Genomic DNA, 25,190 nt, shown 5'->3' with positions numbered 1-25,190 from the left:
GCCTTGCTTCTTGGCTGCCACCATCGCCACACTGCTGTACTGAGGAGAAACCAACCTTGGTGCCTGTGCGCAGGATCGGTGGAAGCTCTGGCTTCCCTGACAGCTGCCAGGGAATGCATGGGCGTTAATGTCCTGAGAGTAGGGTTGCCAGGCAAAATACAAGATACGCAGTTAAATTTGAAATGCAGACAAACAATGAATAATTTTTTATTTAATTCTATTATAATTGCACGGGACTTTTTTGTTGCTAAATCTGGCAACTCTCCCTGAGGGGTGATCTTTGACCAAAGAGATGCAGCACAAGAGGGAGCTGGTAGATAAATTCTCCCTTCCTTTCCCGCAGATAAGCTAGCTATTCCATAGTATAATAATGCTTAAGGCCTCCATGAAAATATCATAAAAGACCGAGCAATTTGCTGCATTTGTTCCAAAGCTATGGCCATCTCAAGTAACACCTATATTTGCCTGCCTCAACTTCTATCTTTTCCTCACCTGCTTCCCAGAGAGAGTGCCCACTAATAAAGTGGCAGCAAGTAAATGTTTGTTTGTTTGTTTGTTTGTTTAAGGCAGGCTCTAGGGAACCTAGGCTGGCAAATTAACTTTGGTAGAGGATTCTTCAAATGGAAAATGCGACATGACATAAATGATGTTGACAAAGTCGCACACAGGGCCCTGCAGGCTCAAAATCCAGATCACTTGAAAGCTCTGAGAGTGGATGCATCTCCCAGGGACAGATTCATGTAGATCAAATGTATAGTGATTGTTAAATCAGAATAGTCATTTGTCATTTCTGTGAGAAATAATCAATGTCCTATAGGTAAGAATACCAGTATTGCCTTAAGTAAGCATATTCTATCCTTTAATTTGTTCTTAGAAGAATTCAAATTATAGCCCAAAGTATGTTGGGATCTGTTATGGGATGAATTAAATCCCCCTAAAATTCATATTAATTCATAGGACCTTTAAAGAGGTATTTAAGGTAAAATGAGGTCATATGGGTGGGCCCTAATCCAAGGATAACTGGTGTCCTTAAAAGAAGAGGAGATAAAGGGGCACCTGGGTAGCTCAGTTGGTTAAGCCTCTGACTCTTGATTTCTGCTCAGGTCATGCATGAGCTCATGGTTCCTAAGAACAAGCCCCGCATTGGGCTCTGTGCTGACAGCGCAGAGCCTGCCTGGGATTCTCTCTCCCCGTCTCTGGCCCTCCCCCACTCACTCTCTCTGTCTCTCCCATTCTCTCTCTCTCTCTCTCTCTCTCTCAAAATAAATAAACATTAAAAATAAAAAGGAGATAAAGACACTGAGGGAAGACCATGTGATGACAAAGGGACAAAATGTCCACCTACAAGCCAAGGAGAGAGGCCTCAAGAATGAAACCAATTTTGGACACCTTATGGACTTCTAGCCTCCAGACTGTGAGAAAATAAAATTTCTGTTGTATAAGCCACCCAGTCTGTGGTATTTATTTTGACAGCCCTAGCAAATTAATACAGAGTCCATGGAATTGGAGCAAGTCAAGTCAGTTATAAACCTTGAATAATTAATGTCATTGGAATAAACTTGTCTGATTAATCCTGCTCCACAATAAAGACAGTTCTATCCTGGGTTTATTACACTGTAACCCCCACCATGTGAACACAATAGTTCTTTTTAGTTCTAAAAGCTGGAGAACATTTTCATTTCATGGAATATTCCTAAGTCACAGGACTGAAGCTTTGGTTAGGTACAAATCACTCCATAAATTCATTTCATTTACATATTACCATTTAGTTTCTCCATTAAACATGAATAGCTCTTCTATCTTCCTATTTAAAAGTCACTTGCAATTTGGATTATTAGTACATTTTTTATTAGAATAGTTGACTTCAGAGGTGGCTGATCTTTTACTTTTGTTCTGTCCCATGTATTTATTACTCCCAAATTTGCACCAATGATTCTGTCAGAAAGAGGTAATTATTTTTGTTTCTCTTTTAAGCTTTGTTTCTGTCACAAACTGAAAGATTTTTTAAAACACTAAAGTAGATAAAATGCCAGCTTTATATGTTTTCTTTCTGTTACATAATTCCCCTAAAGCTAACCTACAAAGACTATACTCTAATTACATTTCTTATGTGCTATAAAAATTCTATTTAAAATTAATTACTCTGACTCACAAAAGAATAACATTTGTTTGAACATTTGGAACATCTGGTATTATTTAGAGACTACCAAATTCATATGTAATCTAAAATACTTACTAGAAACATTCTTAAGTTGTGCTAATGAATAATTACAATTTTACTAAATATTGCTTAATTAGGCAGTGTGCAAACAAGTATCAGGAAAAAATATCAGAAGAACAATGTTATTTCTTAATACTACATTTATTAATGTTCAAAATATCCTTAGTTTCAGTGGGAATGCAAACTGGTATGGCCACTCTGGAAAACAGTATGGAGGTTCCTTAAAAAGTTGAACATAGAACTACCCTATGACCCAGCAATTGCACTACCAGGTATTTACCCAAAATATACAAAAATACTGATTCAAAGGGGCACATGCACCCCAATGTTTATAGCAGCATTATCGACAATAGCCAAATATGGAAACAGCCCAAATGTCCATTGATTGATGAATGAATAAAGAAGTGGTGTGTGTGCGTGTGTGTGTGTGTGTATGTGTGTGTGTGCGCACACATACACAATGGAATATTACCCAGCCATCAAAAAGAATGAAATCTTGCCATTTGTAACAACATGGATGAAGCTTGGTGTATTACACTAAACAAAGTAAGGCAGAGAAAGACAAATACCCTGATTTCACTCGTGTGGAATTTAAGAAACTAAACAGATGAACATAGGGGAAAGAAAACTAGAGGGAGGCAAACCATAAGACAGACTCTTAATGACAGAGAACAAACTTTCTGATGGAGAAAGGTGGGTGGGGGATGGGCTAAATGGGTGATGGGCATTAAGGAGGGCAGTTGTGTGAGCACTGGGTGTTATATGTAAGTGATGAATCATTAAATTCTATTTCTAAAATCAGTATTATGCTATAGATTAACCAGAATTTAAATAAAAACTTGAGGGGCGCCTGGGTGGCGCAGTCGGTTAAGCGTCCGACTTCAGCCAGGTCACGATCTCGCGGTCCGTGAGTTCGAGCCCCGCGTCAGGCTCTGGGCTGATGGCTCAGAGCCTGGAGCCTGTTTCCGATTCTGTGTCTCCCTCTCTCTCTGCCCCTCCCCCGTTCATGCTCTGTCTCTCTCTGTCCCAAAAATAAATAAACGTTGAAAAAAAAAATTAAAAAAAAAAACTTGAAACATTAAAAAAAATCTGAACTAGAACCAAAAAATAAATAAATAAAAAATATACTTAGCTTTATTTTAAAAGTAAAAAATGTACATAGGACAACATATTATTAAAATGTCAAGTTAATCTTCAATCTATAGCTGCTTTTAAGGAATTGCAATTTGTAACTAAACAGATGTTTAATTCTGCAAAATTGTTATCAGACTGAAACATTTCTCCATAATTTATTTCCCATACATTTCTCTACTATTAATTTATCTTTTTGCTGAGATAATTTACCATTTCAATAGTTAGTCAATTTACCCTTAGATCCTTCTGTGTTGTGGTGTCAGGAAACTGTCCTGTGCTCTTAACTTAGAGTCTTCAAACAATACATTTTAAAAGGTTCAGTGAATGATTAAACTTAAATCCATTACTGGGGCCCTGGGTGGCTCAGTCAGTTGAGCATCCGACTTTGGCTCAGGTCATGAGCTCACAGCTCATGAGTTTGAGCCCCTCACTGGGCTCTGTGCTGACAGCTCAGAGCCTGGAGCCTGCTTCGGATTTTGTCTCCTTCTCTCTCTGCCCCTCCCCCACTTGTGCTCAGTCTCTCTCAAAAATAAATAAAATATCAAAAAAAATTAAATTCATTACCTAATATAAACAATTAAAGCTTTTTAAAATCTTAAACTTGGTGCACTTAACAAAAAGAAAAACAAATATTATCACCAGTAAGAAAACAAAGGAAATGGAAAATACACAGATGGATACTCAGTGAAAGCCAATTTTATGGAGATCATTAAAACTACTCCCCAATAACATTAATGAAAATATACACGCATCACGCTAGACCAGTGCTTCTCAATTTCAATATGCACACTAATCACCTGGCAGTCTGGTTAAAATGGAGATTCTGATTCAGGAGGTCCATCCTGGGTAGAACTTCTGTATTCCTAACAAGCCCCTAACTACCTAACAATGCCTATGTAGGTAGTTCAAGGACCCATTTCGAGCAGCAAGGACTTATAATTTACCTTACTCTGGGTAACTTATGAAATGCTTTAATTTGGCTTCAGTTAAAATTTAAAAACCAATTTATAATCATTGAAATCTTTAATGTACATTTGTTGAGTACCATTAGCCTGACCAAGAGCATAACATCACTTAGGAACTTGTTACACATGCAAATCCTTGGACCTCCCGTAGGCTTAACTGAAGCTGACTAGGGAGGTGTGGTTCAGACAGTCGGTTTTAATTAGTTTTCCAAATTATTCTGATGCATGTTAAGCTTTCAGAAACACTATTCTAGATACTATGCTGAGGGGTTGGGGGGCAAATCTGAAGAAGTGACTTTCCTTGCTTTCAAAGTCTCTAGAAGGAAGGGGTTGGGCACCTGAGTCAATAAACACCATTAAGTATGTGGTAAGAACAAAACCATAATGACAAAGTGGCATCCAACAGAGGATGTAAAGAAGGTTCCCCCAAAAAGTCACATGAGCTGGGTTTCACAGGGAGCTAGATATTTGAAGACAGTCCCATGTACAACAATACGCAAAGGTAATGCAGGAAGAAGCTTGGAACCTTCCTGAAACAACAAATAATTCACTCAAGATGGCTTGCATGTGGGGTGTTAGGATTTCCATCCTGGTTGCCTCTCATTTGTCAAATAATAAAAACAAATACCATTAGGGGCACCTGGATGACTCAGTGGGTTAAGTGTCTGACTTCAACTCAGGTCATGACCTCGTGGTTTGTGGGATTGAGCCCTGTGACAGGCTCTGTACTGACAGCTTAGAGCCTGGAGCCTGCTTCAGATTCTGTGTCTTCCTCTCTGCCCCTCCACCACTCACACTGTCTCTCGCTCTCAAAAATAAAATAAAACATTAAAAAGATTAAAAACAAACAAAAACAAATACCATGAGAGCTAAAAAAAAAATTACAAAGTTGAATCTATTAATTTCCTACGTAAGGGAACCCCTTCCTATGAAGAATTTCACTGACTTCACTGAGCAGGAAAAGAGTTTTTAGGTGCTAGAAAGGGAGCGTTCACAGGAGTCATGCTAATTAAGCATTGGGAACTGGTACTGTGGATATAGGACAGAATGAATATATAGATTTGTAAACAATTAAAGTAAAATAAAAATCTTTTTGTTCATTTGTTAGGAAAGTGTCTGCAATTAAGTCCAGTGAGGAGAGTGTGACTTTCCAGTCACTAAGGTTTATGGATTCTCATCAGATTCACCTTTTGTGCTGAAACACTATAGTCAGTTGATAACTCCCAGATAAACTTTGCTTTAAGTGGAAAAATTTTTTTGACAGTCCCTCCTCTTCATCTTTACTCATCCGGAGATGCCAGGCTCAATACACAAAAGATTAAACAAATCATCCGACTGTCAGCTCTCCACTACTATCTTGGTTTTGGGTGCTATTCTCACAGGATCCCCTTGTGTTTACTCAAGTGATTTCAGTCTCCTTTTGATATAGTTTACTTGGAATGTGCAACAGCAATTTAGCTCATGTTAATACACTTGACACAACCTTTATACTCTCCTGGAGTAATAGCAATCTTACACCTATTGGACCCACCTCTAGGTGTTAAGGCCTTCAAGGAGCTCTAAAAACGCCAATGAGTAAAGATAAAAGGAAAACAAAAAGAGAGCTGGAGTCCAGGCAAGGGAGTTTCAAGAAGGGGAGAAATACTAGAGATACGTACAAGATGAGGACAAGAAAGGGTCCACAGACTTAGGCCACATGTAGTGGTGACCCCAGGGCACTTTCAGGGGATAAAGGATGAGGAAAGTGGAAGAATGAATATAAGTGAGGAAATGGAGACTAGAAACGCTCAGTTCTCTTTCAAAAAAGCTTGGTGTCTTTGGCTATGATTTACATCAAGTGCTGGCATGCCCAATCTAGTTTTTCCATTTCTTTTTATTTGTGTCATCAGAAATGTCATTCAGTGTCTGAACTGGTTAAAGAAACTTAGAAATGACTGATCGACCAGCTCATTCTACAAATGAAGAGAGAAATGCTGAGAGGTGAAGTGAAATTTATTTTCATGCAGTTTGTTATCTGTAATTTTTAAGGCAATAAACTTTATAGATAATATAAAAACACATATGAATCTTGAAGAGTTTCTTCAGGCTAAAAAAAGATGAAAAGGTTTAAAGGACTTTAAGATATTTTCATAGCCATGGCCTTTGGGGGTGATTAAGTTATACTGATGATTATCATAAGCAGCTTTCCATTAAACTCGTGACCCTCCTTGTGTCATCACTCAGGATACAATGGATAGATAACAGTAATAATAAAGATAATGATAATATTGACCATTTACCTGGGTACTTAAGTGCAAAACGCCAATCTGCAAACTACCATCTCATTCTGTCTTCTCACAGCAATCCTGTTGACAAGAAATGTTAAAAATTTATGAGAAAAGGGGGAACGTGGGGGGCTTCCAGGGGTTAACTTGCTCTAGATTCCATGATTTGACTCAAAACCTCTAACACTGTGTACTATGCCTTGTTTGTTATTTAACTATCTGGTAGAGCCACGAAAGCACAGAAGAGGGAAAAGGCAGGGATTGTAGGTGACACGGGTCACTCCTCTGAGGTGAGATAAATTGCTCCACCTCTAAAACTACCTATCCATCATCCATCACTCTTACAACCCACATCCACCCCTCATCTCTCCACCCATTCTTGCTTTAGTTTAAGGCCCGGCGCAAACTAGCAAGACTGAGAACACAAGACGCCAAGCTAACACGCCACTGCCACGTACCGGGGGCGTCTACTCCCGCCTCCCTCCCGCCAGCGACCAAACTGAGCTACTCGCAACTTGGAGGTGCCTTTAGGGTTTGGGGTAGTTTGGCTCCCCAGGCTTCCGTAGGAGCCGACGCTTCTGCAGCCCCCGACCCCGCCCCTAGCAACGCTCTGGCTTGTTAACAACCTGCCAGCCCGCGGGAGCAGAAGTCCGCCGGTGGGCTGCGGTGGCTTGATAATAAGGGTGGCGTCGTGGTGGCCGAGGCCACTGCCGGACTCCCGAGGCTTTTCGCGACCCTAGCGGCTCTCCGGCGGCTTTCTCTTCTTGGTGGGGGGGGACTTTGTGGGTCTTGAGGCTAAGGGAACTGTGTAGGACTGGAGGACCACCCCCGCCCCCCATCCCTCCCTCCCTCCCACTTCAGCCATGTCGGTAGCTGAGGCCGCGGGGACCTCCGAGGTCCCGGAACCGGGCCGCAGGAACAGGTCCAGCAGCCCTCGCCAAATCCCGGTGGTCGGGGTGGTGACGGAGGACGAGGACGCACAGGTATGGTCGGGTGTCTGTGCTTTGGGAAGTGTGGAGGGGAGGTTGGGATCTGGGGGGGCGGGGAGAGGCCTGGGGGCAGCAAAGGGCGGAAATGGGGGCCGAAGTGGAAACAGTCGGATCCCGCGGGATAGAGGTTCCCAAGGCAACGCCGATCCTTCCGAGAACTGCCGCCGGAGGGAGGGTCCAGCTGTCGTCAGCCAACCTGTCTGGGGACTGTGGCGCGAGGTTCTCCCGGACCGTCCCACTAAACAGAATAAGCAAGGTTTTGCCGCTTTTCTTCGAAAAGTGTGACCACGAAGGGCGTGGGAGGAAAGGACACGTTTGTAGCAAAATCATGGATTTAATGAGCATTTTGTTTGCAATGGGCTTGTACGTAGATACCTGTTACTAAGTGATGTTCTTGACATCGGGGTAAAATTTCTCGTGTTTAAATTAGCTCCCACTTTAAAACCTACACCTGGAGGGAAGGAAAATCTGTCAAAATTAGAAAGTAGCCTCATTTTCATATGAAATTGGAGGCTGGTTATGGAGCCGGAGTTGAGAGAGAACAGAATTTACATATTTTACTTTACTTGTATTTGGTTTTGAGTTTATTTTTATTAGGAATACAAAATTAGTTCTTCTAAGTTGGTCTGTTGAGATACTTCACTTCGGAACCCTCGGCTGGATCTCCATTCGTGGCGGAAGTGTTTGTGAACTCCACGTCGTTTGTTTCATACTAGGGTTCCATTGCCCCTCCCTAGAGAGTATTGATCAAACCCTAAAGCGTGAATTCTCTGGAGGAATCCTACCCTACCTCTTCACACTGATGACGTGGGGTCACTATGGGAATTCCTGTGGAGGTTTTGCGAGTCCCAGGCTGCGTCAGGAACCCTGTCTCCTACGTCCACATCCTGGAACCTTGGAGAGTTCCTTGGGAGTGGCCAGTTGACTGGGGACCTCTTCTTTGGGAATAAGACTGAACTCCCTGAGGACTCTCTGACATTTGCACGGTTTTAACTGTGGGCAACAGCACTTTTGCATGAGGAGGAACGGGGAATTTACCTTATCAGTTTTGTGGACGTATTCCAATAGGGTAGGGAGAAGAAAGACTTTCAGGAGCAGCAGCTCTCCACTCCCAAGGCTGCAGGGGGGCTCAACGTTACTGCCATTGTCCCAGGAACCGGGCACAACTGAGAAGTAGGTGAATTTGGTATCTAATGGCTCTTGTTCCTTCACTCGCTGTAAAAGAGGTGGCAGGGATGGGGGGCAAAGTTACACGAGGCAGGCTAGCATGGGTTAAAAAGAAAAAAAAAAAAGGGAAATGCTTTTAACAGGCCAAAGCCAGAATAGTCCACAACATATCAAGTAAAGCAAAACTAGCAAACCTGTATATATGTGTGTGTACTTTCTCCCTTCCCTTTTCCCTTTCTTTTTTCCTTTTCTTTCATTATTACCCCTCCTTACAGAGCCTTGGATTCTCTTTCAGGTAGAACTATTTTTGTATTAATTGGAGTTCCTAGCTTGTTAATAAGTACTTGGAGAAGCGTTAATATTTTTCAAAGTACTGGAGAAGGCAGTTTCTACCAAAAGAAATGAGATAAAAACTTTTTTAGAGCTAGGAGAAATGATCACTCAACCTTTTTGGGTATTCTTTGTAGTTGTTCTTACAAATGAGGCCATGAGAAGTTAACTGAGAGTTACTTAGTTTCTTTAATCAGAGTGAGGTCTAGCCATCTTTGCCATCAATGAAATGATAACCTTTTAGACCTCTGCCTCAGACCAGTAGAGGAAAGACTCATGGAACCCTTGGAACACTTGAGAGACAGTAAGTATATACTGGTAGCTAAAAGTGACTTTGGAGAGTCTACCTCAGTGCTTTAAGTCAGCTCCATTCTATGCTTGAAATCACAAATTGTTTACCTTTATCTATGTCCTATTTTTAAAATTATTTATTTTGAGAGAGAGCGAGAGAGAGAGAGAGAGCGAGAGAGAGAGAGCATGAGTGGGGGAGGGCCAGAGACGGGGAGAGAAACCCAAGCAGGCTCCATGCTATTAGGGCGGAGCCCAAGGCAGGGCTCAAACCCACCAACCATGAGACCATGACCCGAGCAGAAATCAACAGTCGGATGCCTAACTGACTGAGCCACCCAGGCGCCCCAATTTCCTATTTATTTTAATGTTGTTGTCATTCTAAAGAATCAGAAGCCCTCTAGAGGTGCTTCTCAAAATTTAACGTCCATTTGGAAAACCTGGGGATCTTATCAAGATCAGACTGTGATTCTGTAGGGCTGGGGAGGAGCCCCAGATTCTGCTTTTCTAACAGGTTTCCAGGTGATGCCATTGCTACTGGTTGAAGGACCTCATTTCCCACCTGAAGTAGCAATGCTTAATTTATTATAGCTGCAGTAAAGTATGAACAGTGCTACAGAATTTCACAACATTTAACTCTTGGATAGCTGTAGGAAGTAGTTTCATGTGGATTCAGATTATAAAACAAAATAATAACAAAAATAAAACAAAATTCCAACCCTACCCCCACTGTTCCAGACTGTGTGTTAAAAAACAAGAGATGCCAAATGGAGTTTAAAAGAACTACTTGCTCTCTTTTCCTGTCACCACAAAGCTTCAGTTGATCTTGGATGAATGTCACATCCTTCTAGTCAGCATCTCTTCATCTCTTCCCAAACTGCTTTCCATAAATACCACTTTATGGTCCTCCTTCCTCCCTCTGAGCCTCACCCCTCTTTCAGGATTCCACAGTAGTTTCTTATCGCTTACGTCACCACACAGAATTACCCTGATCAAATCACTTAATACTCGATTTTCTATAAAGCAAGCCTGTTTGAGAGGAGCATGCCCCAAACCTGGGTGACCATCATAGTCATCTGAGGGGTTCAAAAAACTGTACATAGCTCATTCTTAACCCAGATTTACTGACTCATAATCCCCAATGTGGAGTCTGATACTTTTTAAAAAGCTGTCTCAAGGGGCTGGGTGGCTCAGTCGGTTAAGCATCTTGGTCTCGGCTCCGGTCATGATCTCTCCATTTGTGAGTTCAAGCCCCATATCAGGCTCTGCCCTGATGATGTGGAGCCTGCTTGGGATTCTGTCTCCTCTCTGCCCCTCCTCTGCTTGTGCCCACCCTCTCTCTCTCTCTCTCTCTCTCTCTCTCTCTCATTCTTTCTTTTTCAAAATAAATAAATTTATTTTTTTTAAACTCTCGAGTGATTTTCAGCCTCAAAACCACTGAACTAGATGATATCCAAGGTCTCTGCCTTCCCTAAAGTGCCTCAGGTCTACTTCTCTGTTGTGTTTTCAGGGTTTCCCAATGTATTATTTGTACTTAATCTGTACCAGATTCTCAGTTTAGTGCCACCTCCAAGAAGATAGAATTCTTGCCTGTTGTCTTTTCCTGTGGTGTCCCCCATAATCTTCTAGTATTCCCCAGTAGCACAGCACAATATATGGTACACAGGAGGTGATATTAAATATTTACTAAATGAATGCTCTTCCCCCTTTTCTGAATTTAAACCTTACCCTACCTCCCTACTCTCCAATGTAAAGTACTCTCCCAATAGGAAGCATTTATTTTCACCCTCACAGATCTTTTCATAAATGAATTTAGTTCTAGGTCTCAGTCACACCATTTGTCACCTAATTATCACTTGTGTTATGTTGGCAACTGTTTCGTTTGTCTAAATTTTGCCTCTTTCCCTCGAATATGGATTCCTTAAGTGTAGGAAATATATCTTAATACCTATGTGTCCTTCCTTCCTTGACTCTGAGCTCAGAGTAGAAATTTAAGTTCATATAAATAACTTACAAAGCCTTTTGTGTTCCACACTGGCCTCCTGGCTTCTCTTCAGGCCTCCTGGCCTCTTCTCTTCTCTTGCTGGGTGTATTTTATACCTCTGCCTGAGGGCCTATGCATTTGGTGTGCCCATTGCCTGGTAGTTTTCCCCTATTTTTCATACCTCCTTCAAGACTTTGCTGAAATGTTACCCTCTCTGTGAGTCTTTTGCTGACCGTTGCTTAAGCATCTTAACACTTCCTACTTTCTTTCCTCCAAAGATATGTCATCTTGTAGTAAACTATATAACAGTGATTTTTGTCTCCTCCAAAGCATATTAATTCACTTTAAATTTTTTTATTTGTGGGGTACCTGGTGGCTCAGTCGGTTAGGTGTCCAAGTTTGGCTCAGGTCATGATCTCGTGGTCTGAGTTGGAGCCCCCCCCCCCACCCCCATCAGGCTATGTGCTAACAGCTCAGAGCTTGGAGCCTGCTTTGGATTCTGTGTCTCCCTCTATCTGCCCCTCCTCCACTCGTGTTCTGTCTCTCTCTGTCTGTCTCCCTCAAAAATAAAATAAACATTAAAAAACTTTTATATGATTATAGATAACATGATGTTACATTAGTTTCAAGTGTACAACATAGTGATTTGACAAGTATATATATTACGCTGTGCTCACAAGTGTAGTTACCGTCCGCCACCATACAATGCTGTTACAATATCATTGATTATATTCTCTATTTCATCCCTGTGACTTATTCATTCCAGAACTGGCAGCCTCCAGTTCCCCACTTCCCTTCACCCATTTTTTCTATCCTGTCCCTCACCCATCTTCTCTCCATTGGCAACCATCAGTTTGTTCTCTGTATTTATAGGTCTGATTCTGCTTTTTATTTGTTGATTTATTCATTTGTTTTATTTTTTCATTTTTGAGAGAGAGAGAGAGAGAGACAGACAGACAGACAGACAGACAGTGTGAGCAGGGGAAGGGGAGGGGCAGAGAGAGAGGGAGACACAATCTGAAGCAGGTTCCAGGCTCTGACCTGTCAGCCCAGAGCCTGATGTGGGGCTTGAACCCATGAATTCTGAGATCATGACCTGAGCTAAAGTCAAACATGTAACCGACTGAGCCACCCAGGTGCCCCTATGCATTTGTTTTTTGTTAGATTCCACATGTGAGTAAAATCATATGGTATTTGTCTTTCTCAGTCTGACTTAATTCATTTAGCATAATACCCTCTAGGTCCATCTGTGTTGTCACAAATGGCACAATCTCATACTTTTTATGGCTGTGTAATATTCCATTACATGTATATACCAAATCTTCCTTATCCATTTGTCTATCAGGGATACTTAGGTTGCTTCCATATCTCGACTATTGTAAACATTACAATGCTACAATAAGCACAGAGGTGCATATATCTTTTCAAATCAGTGTTTTTGTTTTCTTTGGGTAAATTCCCAGTACTGTAATTATTGGATCATGTAATAGTTCTTATATTTTTAACTTTTTGAGGAACCTCCATACTGTACCAATTTATGTTATTGCCAACAGTGTAGGAGGATTCCTTTTTCTCTACATCCTCACCAACACTTGTAATTTCTTGTCTTTTTTTTTTTTTTTTGCTTGTTTTTAGCCATTCTGACAGGTATAAGGTGATAGCTCACTGGTTTTGATTTGTATTTCCCTGATGATTAGTGATATTGAGCATCTTTTCATGTATCTGTTGGTCATTTATATGTCTTTAGAAATGTATTCTATTTAGGTCCTCTGCACATTTTTTAATTGGATTATTTGGGGATTTTTGCTGTTGAGTTGTAAAAGTTCTTTATATATTTTGGATATTAACCCCTTATCAGATATATCATTTGCAAATATCTTTTCCCATTCAGTAGGTTGCCTTTTTGTTTTCTTGATGGTTTTCTTTGCTGTGCAAGACAAAACATATTGATGTCATAGGAAAGCAGGAGATTTTGTGTTTTATTCAATACCATATCCTTAGCAACTAGAACAATGTCTGACACAGTGTAGATACTCAAAAATGTTTGTGGAATAAATAAATTGTGATTACTTGGCCTGCATAGGTATCATGGCTTAGCTTCCTTGCCCAAATTTGCTCTTCCTCTGAGAACCTCCACAATCTTCTAGTTGAAGTCCTGTCCTGCCATTGTATGTAATACTGCCATGGACTGTCCTTAAAATTGCCTACCCTGGTTTTTGGGGTAATTGCTAGAAATAACCTCAGTGGTCAGTTGAGAAGTCAGGCAGAGGACTAAGGTGCAAAGAACCAGCACTCCTGCATCAGACAGACCTGCTAGCCCAGGTACTAGCTATGTGACCTTAACAAGTTAGGTCTCAATGCCCCAGTTTCATCAACTCTATATGGTAAAGTCGAGGACCAGTTAAGATATAAAGTTTAAAAAAGGGGGTGGAGGGGCCTGCCTGGCTCTGTTGGTAGAAGATGCAACTCTTGATCTCAGGGTTGTGAGTTCAAGCTCCATGTTGGGCATGGAACCTACTTAGAAAAAAAAAAAAAAAAAAGAAAAAGGATATAAAGTGCCAGAGACAGACACATAAAAGGACCACAGTAAATGTTAGTTCCTTTCCCCATAACCATGTATCAAATGAGCAGGATTTCTCCCCTTTGACATGTCCCGTGGTAAAATGGGAAAATAGATTTATCCTGTAACTGTAAGTAAAGGTCTAATTTTCTTCAAAACAGTTTATTAGACTTGATCTTAAAATGTTTTGTTAAATGTTTTTACAATTCTCTATAAACATGTTAACAGCAATTATTTTCATGTTTACATCTGTATGTCCTCTTTTGCTTCATTCTGCTGTGTGATCTCATTTACCCAAACTCTTCCAATTATTACTTTAAGTCTCGGATTTGGAAATCTCTACCCCCCAATTTAACTTATCTCTAGCCTCAACACAGGCCTCTTCCTCCAGCCTTCCCTGTCTCCGCAAAGGGTGACACTACTTCTATAATTGCCCAAGCCCAGGAGCATCATCACCTTTTCCTCTCTCTCCCACCAAATCAAATCACTCTTTAAGTCCCACAGACTCTACCTCCTTGATGTTTTTCCTTCCATTCCCTGTTGTCGGCCTGGGTTGCCAGTACCTTAGTCAAGGCCTCAAGTTACAGATGTGTCCTACCTCCTTTCCAGTTCAGCCTAGACCTTTCCAGTTCAGTCTCTACTCAGCAAACAAAATTGCCTTTTTATTGTTACACTCCTCTGGTTAAAGCCTGTGGAAATAAAGACCACCCTGATGAGAATAAGCAGGCACTATTTAATATACAGAGCTTGCTATATAGGAAGTCAGCCAGCATTACTTAACATTTGGCAGAGACGCTAAGGCAGGCAGGGAAGCTTTGTAGTGAAAAAAGGGAAAGCTTCTGGTATGCTCTGTTTGGAGGTTGTTGCCATGGGGAAGCTGGAGGTGGGCTAGCTACAAACAGGGCATTCTATGTGATTGATTTGGGAAGCATATTTGGGTTTCTCTGGTGGTCCTACATAGCAATATGAGGGGCAAAAAATAGGGAATCTGGCAATCATTGCCAAATTCTGACTTTCCTGAGCAAATGGCTCCTGGGTTTGGTTGCTGCAGAGATTACAGGCTAGACGTCTGTTGCCATATGTAGTCTGGCCATTGTCTGTTTATATATCCAGTCTCTCAAACCATTCAATATTTTTGAAGATCTTTAGCATAGGATACGTACAAGGCATTCTGTAAAGTGGGGTTAATAATAGTATCTACCTCATACAATTCAATTAGCAAATACGTGGAAAGTACAACTGTACCTGGAAATAGACATCACCATCATTGTTATGATCATTATTGTTATTATTCATGATTTGACCTCTACTTACCTAATTAGCATCATCTGTAGCCACTATCCTTTGCACTATATCTTCCTCCCCATCCTCAAAATGCTTCTTCTTTTGCCTCCAGGCCTTCACATATGCTATTCCCTGTCTCCACCTCTCAAACCTTCAGTTCATCTCACAGATCCTACTCCTTCTCACCTCTCCCTGCCAATTATTTTTTACAGCAACTGTGTCATGCCTTCTGTGCTTCCAGTCTGTGTGCTTCCAGAGCACGCCTTTCAGCATGCAGGGAGCATTTTGTAGCTTTTTATCTGTATTACTTGTATTCCATGCCAGACTGATAGCTACTTGAGGTCAGAGCAGTGTTGTTCCCCACACTTAGCACAGTTTCTGAAACATAGAAGCTGCTTCTAAATATTGATGGAAGGAGGAACAGGCTAAAGGAGGGAGGGCAGGAGAAATCTTAAAAATACAATATATGCTTAGCAAGTAACACACAGAGTAGCATGAAGTAATCAACATAAATCTGAAAGGAATCTATGCTTTAACCTTTACTACTCTCTGTTTCTTAATAAAAGTTATACCTGCTCACTTGGGAAAAACAATTCTGATAATACATGCAGGCATTAAAAAGAAAATGTTGCATTGACTTTTCATTTCAATATGCTTTCCAACCTTCAAAAACAATATTGCAGAAAATCTGAAAACAAAAACCTCTTTTTTCCAAGAGGAAGAAAGAAGACAACGGAGGTAGTGGCAGATGGCACTGAACTCAAATCTTAAAAGACAAAATTCTATTATTCATCAACTTTTTTGGTAACAGTAAATTTAATAATTTAAACAATGTAACAGTAAAATATAACAGTTTTTAAGGATAACCATAATACCAGATAAAGATCAGTATTTAGGAAATCTTTTTTGATTATTAATTTTTTTGGTAAAAAGCATTTGGAGTTAATAAACTCACTCAGATACTTACCCTACAAACTTAAAATTAGAACACTTTACTGAAAACTGTTTTTTTGTTTGTTTGCTTTTTTTAAGTTTATTTATTTGAAAAAGACAGAGAGACAATCTTAAGCAGGTCTCTGCACTGATATTATGGAGCCGGATGTGGGGCTCGAACTCGAGCCATGAGTTTACAAACTAAGCCGAAACCAAGAGCAGGACACCTGACCAACTGAGCCACACAGGCACCCCTGAAAATTGTTTTTGAAAGACATTGCCTGAGATTAGAATATATGAGTTTGTAATTGTGAAAGGAAAGGAAATTCTAGACTTAAGAGGGAATAGAATAATATCTATGTAGACATAGGGAAAGATATGTATTATAGATTTAGAAATCAAAATACAATGGTGTTAACACTAAGCTAAATTATATATTTATACATGTAAACAAAAACAGAAAGTAGCATATAAAAATAAATATATAAAAACAAAATTATATATAAAAGTAGATGTATTTAGATGATAGGAATAAGTAGGATTTTCTTCCCTTTTGAATTTTTTATATCATCATCTTTTATATAATTTTTTGAAGTTATTTTTTTTATTTAAAAAAAATTTTAATGTTTATTTATTTTTGAGAGAGAGAAAGCCCACATGAGCAGGGAAGGGGCAGAGAGAGGGGAACAGAGGATCTGAAGTGGTCTCTGCTGATGTGTGTGCTCTCTCTCTCAAAGTAAATTAATAAACTTAAAAAAGGTTAAAAAAAAAAGGGAAGAAAACGTCATGCAACAAAGCATTAATCTCCAAAACTGAATTTAAAATGTGGAGATTTTTGTATAAGTACTTAAATTTGGGATGATAGCACTTCCTGTTTCCTTCTCCGCTTACCTACAAATAACTTCATATGCCAGGCCCAGTTTCTGGAGCTGGGGTGCCAGAAAACAAAAGTCTTTGCCTTGAGTGAGCTTTGGGGAGGGTGTGGTGGGGGATAAACATGCAAACCATTCTAGAACCATGATGGGAATTGTAGTGGATAAAGAACTTAGGGTGCTATGGGAGCACAAAGGAAGGACATTTGTTCTATCCTTTTCCTTCCCTTGGGGAGGCAATACCTGAGCTGAGTTTTGAAGCACCCGTGGGGTTTAACCAAGGGAAGGAAAATAGAGGAGGGGTGAGGGGCACTAATGGAGAGTAACTGAATGATTTAGATGGATTATGTTCAGAATTGAGTTTTATTATTCACCATAGAGTAGAGGACCACATAGAGTAGAGGACCATGATGAAGGGTGGGAGAGTAGAGGCACTGAGAACAGCAGGATACCTTCACAACTCTGTGAATAAATCAGTTGTGCTCAAGAAATATTTAAAATGTAAAATCTATAGAACTTGGAAATTCTGTTTTCTAATGTTGATGACTGTAAGAATGCTGGTACCAACTGAGAAAGGGGATACCTAGTTCAGGAAGATGATCTCCTACCTATAGTTTAGAAGCGAGTCTTATGTATATCTGCATAGACAAACTCAATGTATTGTGCATGTGTGGGATGTGGAATATATATGTACCGGATCATTTCATTTTCCAAAGCATGGAAGTGCGATTATTACAGGTGTTTTGAAATTTAAAGACCATAAGATTATAAGATAATACTAGAATTCAAGAGGCATTTTTAATATTTTTTTCAACTCCAAAATTTATTTACTCCTATAAGGTCTCATCTGCTTTTTGTTCTCCCCTCCATATCTTTTATAGAAATTGAGGTATAGTTGACATGTAATGTTGCATTAGTTTCAGGTGTACAACATAGTCATTCCACAAGTGTATAGTTATTGCTATGCTCATCACAAGTGTAGCTGTTGTCTGTCACCATGCAATACTGTTAGAATACCATTCACTCTATTTCTTATGCTGTATGTACTTTTCATCCCTGTAACTTATTCCATAGCTGGAGGTCTCTATCTCTAACTCCCCTTCACCCATTTTGCCCATCCCTCCATTATCCCTTTCTCCTCACTATCTTTTTGCATAAGATACTTTTAAGTTGCTGAGGGATAATATCATAGAAAAATAGTGTGTTTGATGTGATTTCTTGATTCTCATGACACAGAATTGTAAGAGTTGTATGTTTTTTAGGGTGCTTTCAAGACCATGGACCTAAATCGCGTCATCAGACTCCTTGAAGAAACTGATAAAGTAAGCTTTGAGAGAAAATTTCTCTACTGTATCACTTATAAACTATGATTTCCCTGAAAGGTAACATGTATTCCCCCAAAATAAGTCTTGTTTATTCCTTTTTGTTGAAAACATTTCAAATAGGAACATTTCTCATATTCAAGGACTGTTTAAATTTAGTATGAATGTGTTTTACCTGGTATGGAGGCTGGAGGAGATTTCATTTGGTTTTGTGGGATGGACAAATCTATGGTAGATATAAACAGAAGGTATCAAGAGTACAGGAAGACTCCTCCAGCCTCTATTAATTGCTTGTTACCAAAAAGGATGTGGGGAACAAGAGTAGAAAAGGTGATTCATGATGTACTACTTAAAATTTCCTGACATGAAATCTGGATATATACACACTCAGACATATTCATAAGTTAATCTACTTTGAGAGGGATCTTATACAGAATGGAATGGAAATAAAATTATTTCAGATCTGAGACTCACAGTGGAGAGTGTAGGCATTGGGAGGAAGGATAATAAATGCATTTCATGCATGCTCACACACCACACTCTCCTGACATTACCCAGGAATCGATTGCATGCCTAAAAGCCAGCACACACTATAACATGACTACAGGATGAAGATTTCATGCTTTTAATATGTGGAAAATGGGTTGATCATGGTAGAGTCAATCAAAAAAAAGTGTCTAGTGATTAGTAGGCCAAAAATTTAGTTACTGTGTTAGCATTTTTTAGTCTCACATTTTCACATAGAGAAAAAGCACAATAATAATAATGGCCCTTATAAGAATAATTTATCTCTTGCTGGCTGTGTTTGTTGTGAAAGTTATTTTTAATTTTGAATGTGCCTTCATTAAAAAAAAGAAAACCCAACTACATAGAGTTCCAACTAGTTTTTAAATAAAGGTAGACCAAAAAAAAAAAAATGTATAGAAAATGCCACAGCTTCTTATGAACAATTTAATAACTTTAAAAGGACAGTGTGATTCAGTTATGAAAACAAACATATCACTGTATTGAGCTTTGTTTTTGTTTCTTTGTTTTGTTTTGTTTTTTGAGTTTTGTTTTAATTTGCTGAAGATGTTTGTGCCATTACACTGGGCTTGGTTTAGAGGTTAAAAATACAATTTCTACAGTCAGATAGCCAACTTTGACTCCTAACACCTTCAGTTACTAGCTAGGTGATTTTGGACAAATTAGCGTTTCCACTTGAGTTTCCTATTCTGGAAAATAGAGATAGTAATGGTACCTTCCTAATAGGGTTATTTTAAAAATTAATTAAATGACATGTATCAATAGAGCATAATGGTGCATGGCATAGAAAAATGCTCAGTGAATTCAAGTATTGTTAATATTATTAATGGAAACAAATGCTGCTTTTATATTAATCTAGTTTTGATTCTCAATTTCCTAATCAAATTAAAAAAAATATTTTTAACGTTTATTCATTTTTGAGAGAAAGTGTGAACAGGGGAGGGACAGAGAGAGAGGGAAATATGGAATCTGAAGCAGGCTCCAGGCTCTGAGCTGTCAGCCCGGAGCCCAGCCCAACACAGGGCTCGGATCCACGAACTGTGAGATCATGACCTGAGCCGAAGTCAGACACTTAACCGACTGAGCCACCCAGGTGCCCCTTCCTAATCAAATTTAAATGATATATTTATTTTTACCTTCACTGTTTGAGGAAATATTTTATAATGCTTGCATTATAATATAGTAATTTAACAATTAACAGTTTCAATTTACTTTCTTTTTATATTCAGGAAAATTTTTAATATCTCAACATATTTAACAGTACAAAAGAACTAAAATAGATAACTTGTTTTAGGATGATTTAGAAGAAGAACAACTTAAATCTGTCAAGAAACTGGTGCAGTGTTATCAGAATGGACTTGTATCCTTTACATATATCTATATCTTTATCTAGGTCTTTATGGGTTTGTTTCATTTATCCTGAAATGGGAGAATTTTTATTAGAAAATGTATTCATTTCCTCTTGCTGCTATAACAAATTACCCCAAAATTAGTGTCACCAAACATCCTAAAGCTTTTTCTTACAGTTCTTGAGGTCACAAGTCCAAAATCAGCCTCACTGGGCTGACGTCAGGTGCTGGCAGGGCTGGTTCCTTCTGAAGGCTGTAGATGTGAATCCCTGTCTTTGCTTTTCCCAGCTTTTAAGGTGGCCAGCATTCCTTGGCTCATGGTCCCTTCCTCAGAGTAGCACCACTCTCATCTCTGCTTCTGTGGTCACATCTTTTGTGATCCTCTCCTGCCTCTCTCTTTCCCATGTAGAACCCCTGTGATTACTTTGGGCCTACCTGGATAATCTCGGATAACAGTCCCATCTCAAGGCTTTTAATGTAATCACATCTGAAAAGTCCCTTTGCCATGTAAGGTAACATTTGCATTCCAAGTTCTAGGAATTAAGGTATGGACAACTTTGGGCAATCCATTATTCTGTCTACCACAGAAAATATCTAACATTTTGTATTTTTCACGGAATTATATTTTTTGTTTACCAGGGAATATAAAATGGAAGAAACACTATAATGCGATTAACTCTGCACAGATAATGGCAATTTTTAAAAAGTATATTTATTTATTTTGAGAGAGAAGGAGCACAAGCAGGGGAGAGAGGCAATGAGAGAGGGAGAGAGAGAAAATCCCAAGTAGGCTCTGTGCTCCACACTGAGCCCAATGCAGGGCTTGATCTCACAACTGTGAGATTATGACCTGTGCCAAAAGAGTCACTTGACAGGTGCCCCAATGGATGTAGTTAGGAGGGTCAAGTCAAAGTCTTATTTTTACCAATTTACCTGATTATTTGTACTGTTGATAAATGTACTAACTTCTCCACCTCTTAAGAAAATAGGGATAACAGCACCTCATCATTGTGTTAGGAAGGCTAGATAATGTACATGCAGGTGCTTGATAACCTGCAAAACATTATATAAATATATTATTTCCACTGTATATACCACCCTGATCAGAATATGTGGAAACCAGTGCAGCTCAAAACTGTGTTTAAGAACCAGTTTATTGTTGGGTTGTTGTTGTTGTTGTTACTGTTTTAACCTTTGCATATATTAGCTATTATAAAAGGCAGTGCAATTGTCACAGGAAACTCTCACTCTCTGTAGTCATCTTACCAGATTGGTAACAGAGAGTTCCAGAACTGGCTGTTATGCACCAGGTAGGGTTTTGTTTGTTTGTTTGTTTTTAATGTTCATCTATTTTTGAAAGGGAGAGAGTGGGAGCAGAGCCAGGTAGGGGTAAAGAAAGAGGACAGAGGATCCAAAGCAAGCTTTGTGGTGACAGCAGAGAGCCTGATGTGGGGCTCAAACCCACCAACCATGAGGTCATGACCCGAACCAAAGTTGGATGCTTAACTGACTGAGCCACCCAGGCACCCACCAATTGGGGTTTTTAAATAGATAAAAGGTGCTGTTACCTCAAGATTTAGAGAAGATAAATTTTGCTTTTAGACTAATATAAAAGCAAAATTTTTATTTCATTAGTTTTTTCTTAATGTTTATTCATTTTTGAGAGAGAGACAGAATGAGTGGGCAAGGAGCAGACAGAGAGGGAGACACAGAACTTGAAGCAGGCTCCAGGCTCCCCACTGTCAGCACAGAGCTCCATGCAGGGATCAAACTCACTAACCATGGGATCATGACCTGAGCTGAAGCTGGATGCTTAACTGACTGAGCCACCCAGGTGCCCCTCATTTCATGAGTTTTAAATGAAATAAAATCTCAGCCAATTTACAACATAAAAGTAAGAACATGCATCTGAATAATGTTAATAAAATAAATAAGGTAGGTTTGGGTTACTTATTCTGGAGCAGTGTATGTTTTGTGTGTGCGGGGGGAAAACAAAGTATAAAATTGAGCTATTATTTTTTTCTATGTGTTATTTCTTATTGCCAATAGTAAGTTATTGATCAGCTGAATCCATGGTGTAGTAGTTGGTAATCAAATTCTAAAGGTGTGGTAAGGGAAAATGATATTTTGAATAAGTGATTACTGAGACAAAAATTAAATAATATTCCTAAAAAATATATGGTTCCAAGTTTTCCTCTTTAGACTTCAAAATTAGTATAATTAAAAGTGTCAAAAAATAAAAAATAAAAGTGTCAACCACATTTAACAAAATAGATGGAATTCTATAGACTTTCTTGAGAGAAGTGCTATAGAGTATGTTAATAAAAATATTAATCTTAATTTTATTTCTTAACTAAAAATATTAAAGCCCCTAAGGGATTTAGCACAAATATTTAAAATTCTGAATCTGTGTGCAGAAAAAATTGAAAACCAGCCCCACTTTATAGAATCTGCATTTAATATCCTAAAATTATGTGGGTAAGTTTTTTTCTTTAACTTTATTTTACATTAGCATGTAGCATATTATTATATTTTATTTTATATTACAAAGATATGCATCATGGTATAGTATGTGATAAAGAACTCAAAAACTTCACTGGATCACTTGATTCCAGTTGATATTTCAGAGGTGGTCAATTTTATTGTAATGGGAGATTCTAGCCACAAGAGATTAAACTATATTAAAATTTTTTCTCACAATAAGTTGCTCTCAAGTGAATGATAAATGTGAGATGAAAGCAAGAAATTATGATTTTTTTAGAGAATTTTTGAGAAAATTTATGAACAATACTAAATAGTTTGCCTAGTATTTTTTTTCTCTGTTTAGAAAATTTGGCTCTCAAAGATATATTAACTTCTGAGTCATGTTTTATTGATTTTTCAAATTCCAATGAAGAATAAAATGTCACCAGTTATTTTTGGTATATATATTTTAAATGTAAATTAGAGGTCAGCATTATAAAATTAATATATTCTATCCTCCATACTATTGTTTCTTCACCCATTTGGGGCAACTAGGAATATCTTCTGCTTCCTTGCTGCCACATAGTAGCTAATCAAGACATCCATTTTTAGGTTTCAATATAATATAGTAGAGGAGATTTCTCAAAGTAGGAATAAACCTTTCTGATAATTTAACCTTCTAAATCTTTCTAACAATTCAACTTTTTAAATAGCATGTTTCTTTTAATACACAAATAACACTAGTAGGAGCATATATATATGGTAGTTTTAACTCTCACTTTTAGGTTTAGTAGCAATAATATTATAAAATTTTATAACTATATACATTTAATTTCTTTGATATCTGAATAAAATAATCAAAAATCATTTATTGAATACCTTTACCATACCTTACTTTAATACAGACCATGAAAAAAAAAAAAAGAAGTAAATTATTACTCTGGTGCTTTTAAAGAACTTTTTTTTTTAATATGAAATTTATTGTCAAATTGGTTTCCATACAACACCCAGTGCTCATCTCAACAGGTGCCCTCCTCAATGCCCATCACCCACTTTCCCTTCCCTCCCACCCCCCATCAACCCTCAGTTTATTCTCAGTTGTTAAGAGTCTCTTATGGTTTGGCTCCCTCCCTCTCTCTCTTTTATTTTAATGTACTAATTGCAAATTATGATATTGATGTGGATTATATTGTTATCATTTCAAATTCTGAGGCTCTGCAAGTCCTAGAATACCAGGTTTATAAGCATTACTTTCAACAGCAATTCTCTTATGGAGCTTGACCAAGAACTGGTTCTGTGTGAAAGCTGCAACTGAATATTTCCTTACATAATATGACAGACTTGAATTGCACTCTTCACTTTCCCTCATATTTCATAATTATTCAAATTATTTAATAGTTTTCTTTCATAATTTCTGCTTTCATCCTGCATTTCTCCATACCTCACCCTCACATGATTGATTCTTTCCTCAAGACATTTTTGGGAGATAAAAACATTGAAAATAAAAAATAAAACCTAGCCTTTCTGTTTTTGGTGCCTATGTTTTTCTCACTACATCAGAGATGTAATGCATATTATTTTCATAACCTTTTGGGGGGAACTTTTCTAGCTTTATCTTTTAGGTTGTTTTCTTTGGTAGAAAAGTTTGAGGACAAAAGGTAATTTTAGAGTTCTTCACTTTAGAGATTCAACAACGAGCTGGATAACAAGTAATAAGTTACTGGTTTCAAATGAAAAGTCCTAACAAACACTAAAAAATGAATCTCTGTGGCATTTATAAAATTGTGCTTTTCAAAGCTTTCCCTTGAAATATCTTTAAATTTTTCTTGAAAAGCATGAATTAAAAGTCCTATAGAGAGGATATATTATACTTTATATAGTACAGGAGATTCAAATTTTGAACTCATGAAATGCCAAAATAGTTAATATTTTGTATTTAAGAAATAACTTTTATCTCTCCTTTCACATTTAGACTAATGACTTAGGTATGAATGCCCTGCTTTTTATGATTTTTAAATAAATTATTTTCAAATAGCTTTGCTTATAGTAGCTGTGAAATAGAAGTCTAATATAATTAATATTTGTTAACTTGGATTCTTTAGAGTCTTAAAAAGTGTATTTGTTATTTTGTGGATGGTAACAAGGATCCAGTTAATCCAGTTAATAAGGGAAATCCAGTTAATAAGGAAAAGGTCACTAACCTTTGAGAACAAATAGACCATTCATCTATCAGATTTTCAGAACTTTAAAAGCCCCTGAGCAGAGCAGTTTTCAAGTTCTAGGTAAGCCGAGGTCTGTGATTTGTATCTGATTATTCAGTGTCTTCCTAATTTTGATAGAGGTATACGTGTAATCCATTATTACTTTGCCTTCAGAGAGAAAAGAGGATTCTTAAGTTTTTTATTTATACAGTGTTGCAAGATGGCTTTCTTAACCTTTGCCTTTTATGTCCATCTCTCTTTATTTTAATTTATAAGCCTATTTTCCTTTTGGTCACTTAGTTAGAAACAAAAATTTTTTTGATGGTTGCCAATTCTCCC

The 25,190-nt window shown here is 38.3% G+C and overlaps 2 protein-coding genes across 9 annotated transcripts in view; one reads left to right on the top strand and one right to left on the bottom strand.

The window, feature by feature from the left end:
• Window positions 1-25,190, bottom strand: part of FAM237B (family with sequence similarity 237 member B) — a 174,785-nt gene that overhangs the window by 64,260 nt on the left and 85,335 nt on the right. Inside the window, exons 1-3 of one of the 5 annotated variants that reach the window (XR_005789035.1) lie at window positions 17,011-18,247; window positions 8,612-8,788; window positions 6,600-6,665 (exon numbers count right to left, since the gene is read on the bottom strand). The gene's annotated coding sequence lies outside the window, so the exon portion shown is untranslated. Of the gene's footprint in view, window positions 1-6,599; window positions 6,666-7,042; window positions 7,151-8,144; window positions 8,307-8,611; window positions 8,789-17,010; window positions 18,248-25,190 lie in introns of those variants that run through there. The other 4 variants (XR_005789034.1, XR_005789032.1, XR_005789033.1 and 1 more) reach the window with 4 other exon arrangements.
• The window catches only part of CFAP69 (cilia and flagella associated protein 69), a 61,439-nt gene continuing 43,430 nt past the window's right edge, over window positions 7,182-25,190 (top strand). For 2 of the 4 annotated variants that reach the window (XM_040471550.1, XM_040471548.1), the window contains exons 1-4: window positions 7,183-7,567; window positions 18,254-18,313; window positions 20,133-20,198; window positions 22,556-22,665. In XM_040471550.1, coding sequence (XP_040327484.1) covers window positions 7,448-7,567; window positions 18,254-18,313; window positions 20,133-20,198; window positions 22,556-22,665 — 356 coding nt within the window. In that variant the 5' untranslated portion in view covers window positions 7,183-7,447. Of the gene's footprint in view, window positions 7,568-18,253; window positions 18,314-20,132; window positions 20,199-22,555; window positions 22,666-25,190 lie in introns of those variants that run through there. The other 2 variants (XM_040471549.1, XM_040471551.1) reach the window with 2 other exon arrangements.

This window comes from Herpailurus yagouaroundi, unplaced genomic scaffold (genome assembly GCF_014898765.1).
Source record: "Herpailurus yagouaroundi ecotype Mexico unplaced genomic scaffold, PumYag 100, whole genome shotgun sequence".
Classification (NCBI taxonomy): domain Eukaryota; kingdom Metazoa; phylum Chordata; class Mammalia; order Carnivora; family Felidae; genus Herpailurus; species Herpailurus yagouaroundi.
This window is presented reverse-complemented; position numbering and strand designations above follow the sequence as displayed.